Below are 13,121 nucleotides of genomic sequence, written 5' to 3' on the forward strand. Positions count from 1 at the left end.
ATCACTCGATACCAAATTGATTTTGTCTAAACTGCTCACACGTGTTACGCAGAGGTGAATAAGCGGTTCTTATTGAAAAGTTTGTTAACATAAAAGGCAGCTTTCAATAAGTGCTGCAAGATCTGAAAAAAGTGTGGAGCTGGGCACCCTCCCTTGTTTCTATCTGTTTATTTTTTCTCCTTCTTACTCTTTCTTTCTTTCTCTGTAACTCTGCCTCTGTCATTTAAGCGCGAAGCTCCTTGGGGTGTGGGTCATTCTTTTCTTTGTAGTAGTAGTAGTAGTAGTAGTAGTAGTAGTAGTAGTAGTAGTAGTAGTAGTAGTAGTAGTAGTAATATCTGTATGTAGGCAGCCACTTCTAGGTCGCGAAGTGCTCACAAGATGGCGTTGTGTGTATCATCATCAGCATCATCATCATCAGCCTGACTACGTCCACTGCAGGACAAAGGCCTCTCCCACATTCCGCCAGTTAACCCGGTCTTGTGCTTGCTGCTGCCAATTAATACCCGCAAACTTCTTAATCTCATCTGCCCACCTAACCTTCTGTCTCCCCCTAACCCGCTTCCCTTCTCTGGGAATCCAGTTAGTTACCCTTAATGACCAGCGGTTATCCTGTCTACGCGCTACATGCCCGGCCCATGTCCATTTCCTCTTCTTTATTTCAACTATGATATCCTTAACCCCCGTTTGTCCCCTAATCCACTCTGCTCTCTTCTTGTCTCTTAAGGTTACACCTACCATTTTTCTTTCCGTTGCTCGCTGCGTCGTCCTCAATTTAAGCTGAACCCTCTTTGTAAGTCTCCAAATTTCTGCTCCGTAGCTAAGTACCGGCAAGATACAGCTGTTATATACCTTCCTCTTGAGGGATAGTGGTAATCTACCTGTCATAATTTGACAGTGCTTGCCGAATGTGCTCCACCCCATTCCTATTCTTCTAGTTACTTCAATCTCGTGGTTAGGCTCAGCGGTTATTACCTGCCCTAAGTAGACATAGTCTTTTACAACTTCAAGTGCACTATTACCTATCTCGAAGCGCTGCTCTTTTCCGAGGTTGTTGTACATTACTTTCGTTTTCTGCAGATTAATTTTAGAACCCACCTTTCTGCTCTCCTTGTCTAACTCCGTAATCATGAGTTGCAATTCGTCCCCGTTGTGTGTATATGTCCTAAAAAAACACTTAGAAAACAGCAGGGGGCCAAACCAAAAAAAATTATCGGTTAAGAAGAAGGTGAAGTAAGCTGAGACCGATATGTGGAGAAACGGCATGATTAAGAAGTCCGCACTAGAGATATATCGAACATTTAAGCAGGAAATTGCCAAGGAAAGGATCTATGATAATACTCAAGGTAGTTCTCTACTGTTTGAGGCCAGGACGGGAGTATTGCGAACCAAGACATATCGGGCCAAATACGAAGGGGTAGACAGGGTATGCAGTGCGTGTGGAGAGGAAGAAGAAACTGCCGAACACTTGATAATGTTTTGTAAAGGGCTTCACCCTATAGTTCAGGATGATGGCGCAGAGTTTTTCAAAGCACCGGGGTTTAGGGACAGGGAGGGCAAAATAGACGTTAAGCGGGTAGAATTAACTAGAAGAAGGTTATCTGATCAGTGGCTAAAGTCAATGCACTAGTGAAAATTAAACCCTTCACTGCAAAGTACGAATCCTCAACCTCAGTTTTTAAAGGTAAAAGAAAAATAAATCTAGTTTTTGGTTCATTAAGGATTACGGCTTGGTGGCGCTAGCCACCGCCCGATCTAAAGGGTACAGCCATATCTATACATCCCTCCATCCATTTCCGAAGTGCCACTATTCTGCGATGGGCTGCTGCGCGCGCTTTGACTGAGTGCGCGGAGAACAAGTGCCTCTCTCAGTCTCCTGGATAGTCGCCGTACGTACAGCCATATCCATTCATCCATCTCATCCTAAGAATATCTCTAGATGGCGTTAGTCATTCTCACGTGGTTGACGACTAAAGAGGTACCGTCGCGGTGGTCTAGTGGCCAAGGTACTCGGCTGCTGACCCACAGGTCGCGGGATCGAATGCCGGCTGCGGCGGCTGCATTTCTGATGGAGGCGGAAATGTTGTAGTACCGTGTGCTCAGAGTTGGGTGCACGTTAAATAACCACAGGTGGTCGCCATTTCCGGAGCCCTCCACTACGGCGTCTCTCATAATCATATGGTGGTTTTGGGACGTTAAACCCCACATACTATCATTACGGTTAAAGGGGATGGATGGCGCTGTTATAAAAAGAAATTCACAGCATATCCACGAAGTGAATAATGATAAGTGGGGCGAAGCATCCATCCATCCATCCATCCATCCATCCATCCATCCATCCGTCCGTCCGTCTGATGCGTGCTCTAGTGTAATAGGAGCGGAGGAACAGATGAACGGATGGATGGACAGACGGATAGACAGACAGACGCTTTGCCCAACTCACCATCATTCACTCAATGGATATTTTTATTTTATTTTTATTTACAGGTACCTTACAGGCCCTTGGTTAGGGCATTGAGTAAGGGGGGCTAACAAAGACATGTACAACAAGTAAAAGGGCGAAAGGTGCCAAAACGTAAGCTCGACACATGAGTAACAAATAAACAAGAAATAAGTAAGTATAAATTGACATCATACATCGTTACCAAAAAACTAGAAAAATGCAGTTCATGGCACGCAGCAGTTAGGAAGTGTACAATACGTGTAAGTTGAATTGGCACAGATTGTGGTATAATACACTGGGAAAATCATGAAAGCGCTTGCAGGAACTGTGAACAGTTCGTCCTAAGCAAACAAAAATAAAGCACAAAAAATAAGGGGGCAATAAGCGCATTAGAAAAAACTTTTTGCACAGCATTATGAATGTCATATACATACAAGAACGAAGCTGTGAACATAAAATTATCAACCAAAATGTAAGACCGATTTGTTGCGGAAGGAAACAGGGTTAGTGTCAGATACCAAGTTATCGGGAAGATCATTCCACAACGTGATGGCAGGAGGCAAAGCGGATGCGTTAAAAGAGCTGTGATTGCTGAGAAGATGCGTTATGCTGCGATTTTTTACTTTTTTCTGTCTTTGCCTATTCTGTTTACTTCCTCCATTCACTATTGCTTTCTTCTTTTTGCTTTTACTACCTTTCCTTCTCTTTCACTCTCTCTACTCCTTGCTTGCTCTTTCTTTCTATTTCCTTTGATCTTTCTTTATTCTTCCCATCTCTCCCTTTTTTCGGGGGGGGGGGGGGGGGTGTCAATTTTTTTGCAACTCCTATCTTTTTCTATCTTTCATTCCATTCCTTCTTTCTCTCTCTCTCAGTGGCCCCGCCGTGGTGGTGTAGTGGCTAAGGTACTCGGCTGTTGGCCCACAGGTCCCGGGATGGAATCCCGGCTGCGGCGGCTGCATTTCCGATGGAGACGGAAATGCTGTAGGCCCATGTGTTGAGATATGGGTGCACGTTGAATAACCCCAGGTGGTCAAAGTTTCTGGAGCCCTCCGCTACGGTGTCTCTCATATTCATATGGCGGTTTAGGGACGTTAAAGCCTACATATCGATCAATGAATAAAAAATCAATCAAACTCTCTCAGTACTCGTTGTCTCGCCCACATAGTTATTGCATCCCACGCTGGACAAGCTCACACATGTGTTCCGGGAGTGAAGCAGCATGGGATGAGGAGGACAAACGGAGCGTGTACCGAGTAATGATGATAATTTTTTGGCGACTAACGAGATCGCCCCCTCCCCCTCTTTCCTAAACAACTTGGATTGGACTTAAATTTGATTTTATTTTCTTTTCAGGTATCCGTATGGGCTAATACTTGCTAAAAACAGTTAGATCACAACATTTTCTTTGAATAAATCTTCTTCAATTTTGTGGCATTCCGCCAAACTAATCTGCCGTAAGTATGACCTCCGAGACTTGCGAGCACCGGAGGCCTAGTTTCGGAGGCCGTGCCGCAGTCTATCGTTTTGTTCTATCATATCCCGATCACTACGACCAAAGAAGTAAAGTGAAATTCTTATCATCATCTTTCTTCATCATCATCAACATCATCAGCCTGACAACGTACACTGCTGCACAAAGGCCTTTCCCATGTCCCGCCAGTCAACTCGGTCTTGTGCTTGCTGCTGCCGATGTATACCTGCAAACTTCTCCATCTCATCTGCCCACCTGACCTTCTGTCTCCCCCTAACCTACTTGCCTTCTCTAGGAATCCAGTTAGTTACCCTTAATGACCAGTGGTTATCCTGTCTACGTGCTACATGCCCGGCCCATGTCAATCTCTTCTTCTTGATTTCAACTATAATATCCTTAATCCTGGTTTGCTACCTAATGCACTCGGCTCTCTTCTTAAATGGGGTTGTCCAAATACCCAAGCTTTTATATGAATAGGAGACTGTACACTAATCCACTCTGCTCTCTTCTTAAATCGGGTTGTCCAAATAACCAAGCTTTCATATGAACAGGAGACTGTACATATATTTTTTCTATCTGTGTCTGGTGATATTACAATCATTTTAATCGGAGACGGAAGCATCTTCTTTCCGGACTGTGGCACGCCGAACAAAGACACGCTAGAAGATTCCATTGCCTCAGCAGTGCATTCCGGGGGAGGGGGTCATGGCATATTTACTACAGCCTCGATGGGATTATATTGGTTAGTAGGAAACATTCATTGACACGATGTCTACCTTGGTACAGGCACGTAGGCAAGGCAAAGCCCAGCGGGTCAAGGATCCCTCCCCCCTTCTCCCCAAAATTATCCAGTCGGCCATATTGCCGGGAAATATTTTCTTCTCATTGTGATGGAAAGACTTAATTTAGAAAAAAATTAGGGCTTGCCCCCCCTCCCTTGCTCCTTCCGGGAAAAAAAACAACGACTACGTGCCTGCCTTGGCATATGACCGTAATTATGCATACAGCTTACCTCTGACTTCCTGACCTGAGGGTGAATGTCTTTGCGCTTCATCTCGCGGGAGGGGAACGAGAGTCAGCTCTTCACACTCGATGCTCCTGTAATACAGCGCGAGAAAAAAAAAACGGGCGCAATGTAGTGACGTAGTACATTCTGAAGGTCGCCCAACTTGAGCGAATTGCAGAAAAAGACTAATAACAAATTTGGAATTAATTACCTCAAATGTTACTAACGCATCAGCGTGACACGCTTTTTGTGACGTAATGTTTCATAGCAGTAAAGTCATACTGCGAATTACGAGTCAGTCACCTGGCACAACGTCAAATATCCGAGTTGACTGTGACCGTTCGTACTGGAGCTTTACAATGCAGTTTCACAACAACAACAATAACAACAACGACGACGACGACGACAATAATAATAATAATAATAATAATAATAATAATAATAATAATAATAATAATAATAATATATGAAGTTTTTTTGTGTCAAAACCACGACATGATAATAAGCACGCCGTAATAGAGGCTGCTGAAATTTTGACCTTGTGGTGCTCTCCAACATGCACTGATATGGCACAGTACACTTGCCCTTCCAGCGTTTCGCCTCCATCGAAATGCCACCGCCGCGGCTGGAGTCGAACCTGTGACTACCAGTTTAAGTAGCCGAGAGATAGAGCGAGAAAATACTTTTATTTATGCAGGCCTAAAGGATTGTCCTCGTCGGGTGGAGTCCTCAGTCCTGGGTCGCATTGGCTCGCGCCACATCACGTGCCCGCTGGATGAGCCGACGCTACTCCTGCGGCTCTGAGCTGGTCAGCACAGTCTCCCTGGAGGAATGTGAGGGTTAAGTAATAGGGCGTAAGCCCGGTGGCTGTGGACATTTCCGGGTGCAGTGGTACACCGTGCGCTTCGCTCCACGACCAGGGCAGTATGAGGTACATTGTGTGGCGTGGAAGAGACGAAGGACGTATAAAGGCAGGGGAATGAATTGGTCTGAAGCTGCCGCCAGACAACCGCGTCCTCTTGGTTGAGTGATTTGTGTGGTGGTGGGAAGTACATACGACTTTCTCTGTAATGTTGTAGAGTGTCAGTGTAGTTCAGTGGTTCTGTTGGTGTGTCGTCTGGGTTGGACAGCTCTTCCGATGGCGCACGGCTCGGAAGGTCTCGAGCTACCACTCTGGCGCGTACAGAATGACAACCAAGTGTCGCCACGGTGGACTGCAATACGCTATAAGCCTTCACGCCGCGGTACGGGTAATGTGATTCCTACCTAGAGTGCGTACTTCTTCCGACAGGTCGTGGGGTGAAGGAGCTGTTGTAACGCGACACGTGAGATTCACGTAAACTAGGCGCCGTATGTGTTTCTTTTAGATGATGATAACGGTCACCAGAGAAGAGCACCAAGTAATATTATCAAGACTCCCGACACCATAAAGTTTCCTGTAAACACACTAAAGGAAACTCTGGCTCAAGCGTAGATCGGGGCGGTGACTCACGGTGCCTCAGTCAGCATTGGAATGATCGGTAGTACACGGATTTGTCTGATCTTAGTTCTTCTGGCTCCGTTTTGCCTCGCGAGGACCGGAGCCGCTCTGTCACGAGACGACAATCGGCAAATGTTCAGCGGTTGCCCTTCACCGCCTTATCCTTATAGGCTCACCAATTCGAATCGGGCCACGAAATTCACAATGGCCCCGTTACTTTGTTCGAAACAAAACCAAAACACAGCAATAAACAAAGCCGCAACTAAGTTCGAAGCCACTAGCACGAAGACTAGGCAAGCTCGTGTGTTTAGAAAAAGTGTTTAATGATTTAGAGTACTTCATACTCTACTATGGGAAATCATAAAGCCGTCCCAATAACTTGTGTACTACCCATCATTCCCATGATGGCTTAACGATCGCAGCACCAAAGTCCCCTCTAGCTAATTTTAAGAAAATCTACGCCCGACACAAAACCACTATTCAAATAGACACCAGTAAAAATGTTATCTGGAATAATGCTATGAAGTCGCGTAACCAATTGTGCGCACTTTGTATCACTTCTGCTACGCCGTCCTGATAGGCCATCGCGGGGGAAGGCGATGAAGGCACTACTCAACTCGTTGAATAATTGTATAGTTTGCGCGGCCATGCTTGCGTCATGCACTTCCAAAGCGCATTTCAACTTTCCTGGCTGATGCTACGAGATCTAATCTTGTGCCATTTAGCTCAATTACCATCATTTCAACAGTGCTGTTTCGAAGTGGAATAATACGGTTTTGGTTTTATTCGCAATAATAAACCACATTGGCTGTTTTTATTAAGAGGGTAATTTTCATTAATTAGAGCCTGATTAGTGTTTTTTTACTAAGTCGGTACCTGAACCCTCTCCAGGAAATAAACAGATGTAATCTGCACTGACGGTAAACTTGGTAGTGATATCAATATATACCTGTGATCTCGTTCAAGTATGAACTCAAAATGTTCTGAATTGCTCACTTGAAGGTCACAATATTCGGTCCTCGTTCAATTTCGTTCCGTTGATCCTTTTTGTGCGAGCACTACAATCAGCTACAGTAGTGGGATGCGAATCTACCCAGCACGGACACTCGGGACCAGCTTGGTCTGGTCGCGGTAGCACTGTGAACGGCCGCGCCTCCCTGAATTGATGACTTCACCCAGGGCCCGTTCAACATCCCTCAGGTGACTCATTCGGCGTTTTGCGTCCGCTAAGATTTTCAAAAATTTATAACGCCTCTTCTACCACAAACATGCAACTGTGGTAACAAAACCTCGCGGTTCAGGAGGTCCGAGCATTTGAAGCAACGTACGCCGAGCACCCTTTTCTGATGTTCAGTTCTCTACCAACAAAATAAAAGTAGACTCAGTTTATATCGTTTTTCAGAATTCATAATGAGCCAGTGAATAAAAATGTAAAGTTCCTCGAAGCCCCGAGGTAAGAGGAAGCTGCATTGTTTCCTACATAATTTAAGACTCTAAAGTCTCAATGTTTGGGGCTAAGGTGTCATAACATGAAATGCGCGCTTTGTTTGCAAAATAATGCCAATGGCTTGACGTACTGCCAATCACTTAACGAACATGGTTAATATAGTATACTGTGGTAAACTTTCTTAAGTCCATGCAGAGCGTGTCTCAACACACAGCGGGCCACTGCACGTTGGGACCGGAAGGCGAGCATTTCTTAGCGAGCTTCGGCGACTTTGAGCATATCTATCTATCTATCTATCTATCTATCTATCTATCTATCTATCTATCTATCTATCTATCTATCTATCTATCTATCTATCTATCTATCTATCTATCTATCTATCTATCTATCTATATATCCATCTATATATCTATCTATCTATCTATCTATCTATCTATCTATCAACCTACGACTTTTAGCTCTCCTGACCGTTTGCATAATGATACCAATACGAAACTTGGTATGGTATAACATGACTATATGACGAGCATATTTGACTTGTCATAACACGAAAATCATAATATGTATTTCATTATATGCCATGATTTACATTTCATGGTGTCGCTGCTTTTGCGGTGGTTTCGTTCACATGACATGTTGCAAAACTGGTATGGTATGCCATGACTGGATGACAAACACAAGCGAAAGACCCTAACATAAAAATTATGATATTCGTGTCATTTAACAACACTACTACATGCCACACTTGTGATGCGCTCCCTGCCTTTTCGCTAGCGTCACATATACAAAATTTGGTATTACGGTACGTGAATACATGACGAAGATATGTGCAAACATGATAATCATTAGATGCGTGCCATGTAACAACATGACAACATGCCACGCTCATGACGCGCCGGCAGCCGTTTCGCTAGTTTCATTATGTCAAATTTGATATTGCGGGACGTGAATGGATGACGAAGGTAAGTGACTGGTGTAAACATAATAATCATGAGATGCGTGTCGTGTAACAACAAGACTACACGTCACAGTCAAGGCGCCAATATACTTCGACGTGACACGGAGCGCGTGCGCGCCAGCGTTCGTTTCGTCGCGTCACGCCGGCGTGGCCCCGCCTGACGCCGGTCCTGCCATATCCTCGCAGGCGCGCGCCGCACTGCGTTGCTTTGGCGCATGCGTGTTTCAGCGCATCCGGCATCCCTCCGTCACGAAAAGAGGGAGACCCCGTGTTGTCTGGGTAACACATCGGCACGAAATGCCGCATGTCACATTTCGCGCCGGTTGCCGTCGGGGCGCCCCGACGGACGCTGGTCGCGGCGGTCGCGCCTGGCGTCAGACAATAGAGAGCTCGCGTTTTGCTAACGTAGCGTCGCTGTGCCCAGTGGGCGCGCGCGTCAACGCTACATTCAACTATATTGGGCCCTTCATGATGCGCTCGCGGCCGTTTTGCTAGCTCCAAATGTACCAAATTTGGTGTTACGTGACGTCAATGCATGATGAAATATATGATTGGTGCGAACGTGATAATCCTGACACGCGTGTCATGTAAGAACATGACAAGATACCACGCTCATAGCGTGCTCGCGGTCATTTCGCTAGCTTCACATATACTAAATTTGGCATCTCGTGACGTGAATAGATGACGAAGGTAAACGTCACATCCAAACATAATAATCATGACACGGAAGTCGTGTACGGCATATTTTACTTCTACATACATTTGTTCGTTGATGTACGCCATCGAAAGTCATCGTGGCCTGGAGACTGCAATCGTTGCGTGACTCGGAAAAAGTTTCATCCAAAGCATTGTCATCAACGTCGGAGCGGGGGTATCAACCGAACGTAAACAAATCATAGATATCTTCAAATGTTCGGGAAAGGTCCGGGAAAGCCGTGATCGTACTGTGCATGTTAACAATCGGCTGAGCTGGTGAAACACCCAGGGCTTTCCGCAGGTCATGCTCTTCGGTGGGATCATTCTCCCGCAAGACATCTCGAAGCTGCCTAATAATGTCCACGGCATCTAACTCGTGATTTTTGGCTTCGAACTATCGTTCATAAAGATTTAATCGACTATCAGATTATCATCACCTTCGGCTGACTTGGACGGCCTCATATTGCCTATATTTGTACCTAATCGCTTGCACTCGTCGTTGGGCTTCGTCCGCGGATTGTTGAAATCTTTGCCGTTAGATAGGCACTCGGAATCAAGTCCTCGCCTAGCGTTTCCAGAATTGGTGGACTGTCGCTCACCTTGATGAGCTTCCTGTTGCATCCTGAGATGAACAAAAAGTTCTCGCAGGTCGGTTTCCACGTTAGACGGTGGCATGTTGTCAGGGCCTTTACTGGTTGATTCAAACCTGAAAGACTGCCTCGGCTTCCTCTTTCTGTTGCGCTTTGCAACAACGACGCTTGACATGACCTAAAGGTGATCAGTCTCGGATAAAATAGGCGAACTTCCAGGGGAGCTAGTTCTGGCAGTCAGCTTTCGACCGTTGACGCAGCAAAAATAGCACGAGCTCAGCTCTCTTTCTTCTTGCTCTTGAGCTTCGCACCTGCCACACAGCAGTGTTGCCGAATTTCGGAGAGCTAGAATTGCTAGATGGTAGCGTAAAGGTAGCGGAAAGTAGCTAAAAAAATCTAAAAAGGAGCTAAAAGGTAGCTAAACGATTTTTTTTTCAATCATTTTAAGACATATTATAGGAGTGAAATAAATTTACTGGGTTACGTTAGAGTTTAAACATGACCATCAGGTGACCTTTTTCTTTTCTGCACGTGACTACGCAGAATATGACTGAACAAAAACGAGTGCTCCTGGTTTGATTCTAATAATTTATAGCAGGTGTACTTTTTAGAAAAGCGCTCAGGCTTGCGCGCTCACCAAAGACGAGATGTGTATGCACATATCCCCTAAAACGTTAGGAGTGTGTGGATATTCGAAAATTTTTTACATGATAGCGTTAAACAGCTTACTTTGCAGAACTTTTTGTGTCAGCGTGGGCGGCGGCGTCGTTGGTTGTGGGCGAAAAATCAACATTTTATGCGTGACCGAATAATTGAGAACAAGGCAAATAAAACAAATATTTAAAAAAATCCTGGGTCAGAGTGGGGATCGAACCCAGCTCGGTTCGGTCAGAATGGAAGTCGAACCCAGGTCGTTTGCGTAACAAGCGGGCGTTCTACCACACAGCCACGCATCTGCTTTGAAATACAAAGAAAGTAACTTCCTCTGCTTGCAAATGCAGTGAAAGTAACTTCCTCTCCTTGTAAATGCGGCAAATGTAACTTGCACACATTACAACCAAACACGTCCTGTATATATGCACAACAATATAACATGTAACGTCGCAGTAATAGCGCGTGCTACAAGCGTGCATTGCTATCGGGAATCGGAACATGTGGTTACGATGACTGTGGTTTAAAGCAGCCCACCCACTAACAAAGGCGCACACGTTACTGCGCGTTTTCCCTTCAGCCCACGCAATGAGTGCATTGCAAGCTCGAAAATATTTCACGCGAACAGTTGTCCGTGATTTGAAGCATGCTATACCTACTGCACAGAATGCAGCCGCATGCGAAAGCTTCACTGATGCAAGCCATATTAACGCCATAGGGTTACAGAGCTCGTGTCACATAAATTCCACCGTCGGCGCCGTTCGTTGTGAGCAAAAAATTGCCCGTGAGCGAAAAATTGAGAAAGAAGCAAATAAAATGAACACTAAAATTTTAGGTCCCATTGAGGATCAAACTCGGGCGGTTCGCGGGGCAGGCAGGTGTCCTACCACAAAGTCTCGATGTTACTTGCAGCTGCATCGGGAAGAAAACACTACATAAATGCCATGTTGAGAAAGGAGTCTCCTTAACGCATTTTGTTCGACGGGTGTCACGACGAAAACAAGCCCATTCGGCGATTTGCAGGCGCATTTGGGAGGTCATCAAACTACGCCGAAAAAGGCCGGGATAGTGCAACCACCACCGCTAATAACACAAAGAAACTTTCAAACAGCTCTAAAAATGAACAACTATGCCCATCTAGGGGAAAAGTATGCCTTTCCAGAGACGTTGATCAAGCAAACAGCAAACGCTAGATAATTTGCTGCCATCTGTGAAGCATTGGGAAACTCTTTATGGCCTCCGAGATGGCGAGCGCGCGGCGTGTATCTTGGAGGCCATGCGGCTCTTGCTTTAGATCAAAAACCTGTATGTACCATTCGTGCGCGCGTGTGTCTGTGTGCCACCTGTGCGATATTGTGAGAAACGTGTCTCGACTACAGCACAGCGCCACTCTAGCAGAAGGAAATGGTCACACTGCATTACTATAAATACGTCGCGCGCGCGTGTGCGTGTGCGTGTGTGTGTGTGTGTGCGTGTGCGTGTGTGTGTGCGTGTGTGTGTGTGTGTGTGCGTGTGCGTGTGCGTGTGTGTGTGCGTGTGCGTGTGTGTGTGCGTGTGTGTGTGTGTGTGTGTGCGTGTGTGTGTTTCTTCCGTCACATTATGATTCAAGTTGAAAAGAAATAAAGCGGAGAGAAAATTCTCTTTTCCATTGTTTGGAATCTCTCCTCGGTGTTGTTATTTCTTCGGGTTTTTTCCTTCTTATTTTGCGTGAAAGGAGTCAAAGACACCTGCAGCGGCGGCGAAGGCAGCGGACAACTACGGCGCCAGAATCGGCTCGTACTGCGACCTTATAGCAGCTTTCGCTATGAAAGGGTGCCTACATGAAAGCCCTCAGTGAGCCTTGGAAAGGTAAGCTGCCTGTTTCTATCCCTTTTTTTTCTCAGCGAAAGCTGTTATGAGATCACCGTAAAGGTTGAATCTGGTGCCGTATACCTTTCCGCTGTCACTGACGCCAGATTTCGTAACCGCGATCTCACAAAATAATAACTAACTAAATAAAAATTACTGAGGACATGATGGTAATTGAACCCGGGTCATATGCGTGACAGCGCAGTACTCTAGTCTCTGCTTATTTTTTTTCCTTCAATGCGTCGAAATAACGCCATCAGATATTGTCATAGATTCCAATACAGTTCGTTGTTGAAGAATTACGGTCACATGCACTCATGGGCAAAACACAATCTCACACTGTCCTGAAACTACTTTGAAAACCAACCTAATGCAGGTTTCATGTCGGGGAAGGAATCACAATAACGTGGAAAAGGTTTTAGAATAGAAGTAAAGTAACAACCAGGTTTCACAAAATGGGAATAGCGTAAAAGTGGCTAGTTGAATGTTCCAACCGCTTATAAAAACCTCAAGGCCCGTTCACACTGAAGGCGG

General features: G+C 45.4%; 1 protein-coding gene across 1 annotated transcript in view; it reads right to left on the reverse strand.

Annotated features, from left to right (window-relative positions):
* LOC119172311 (uncharacterized) overlaps positions 1-13,121 on the reverse strand; it is a 139,957-nt gene that overhangs the window by 106,344 nt on the left and 20,492 nt on the right. The window contains exon 2 of the mRNA XM_037423368.2: positions 4,924-5,009. Within this exon, the coding sequence (XP_037279265.2) occupies positions 4,924-5,009 (86 nt within the window). The remainder of the gene's footprint in view (positions 1-4,923; positions 5,010-13,121) is intronic.

The sequence above is a fragment of the Rhipicephalus microplus genome, chromosome 3 (genome assembly GCF_043290135.1).
Source record: "Rhipicephalus microplus isolate Deutch F79 chromosome 3, USDA_Rmic, whole genome shotgun sequence".
Taxonomy (NCBI): Eukaryota; Metazoa; Arthropoda; class Arachnida; order Ixodida; family Ixodidae; genus Rhipicephalus; species Rhipicephalus microplus.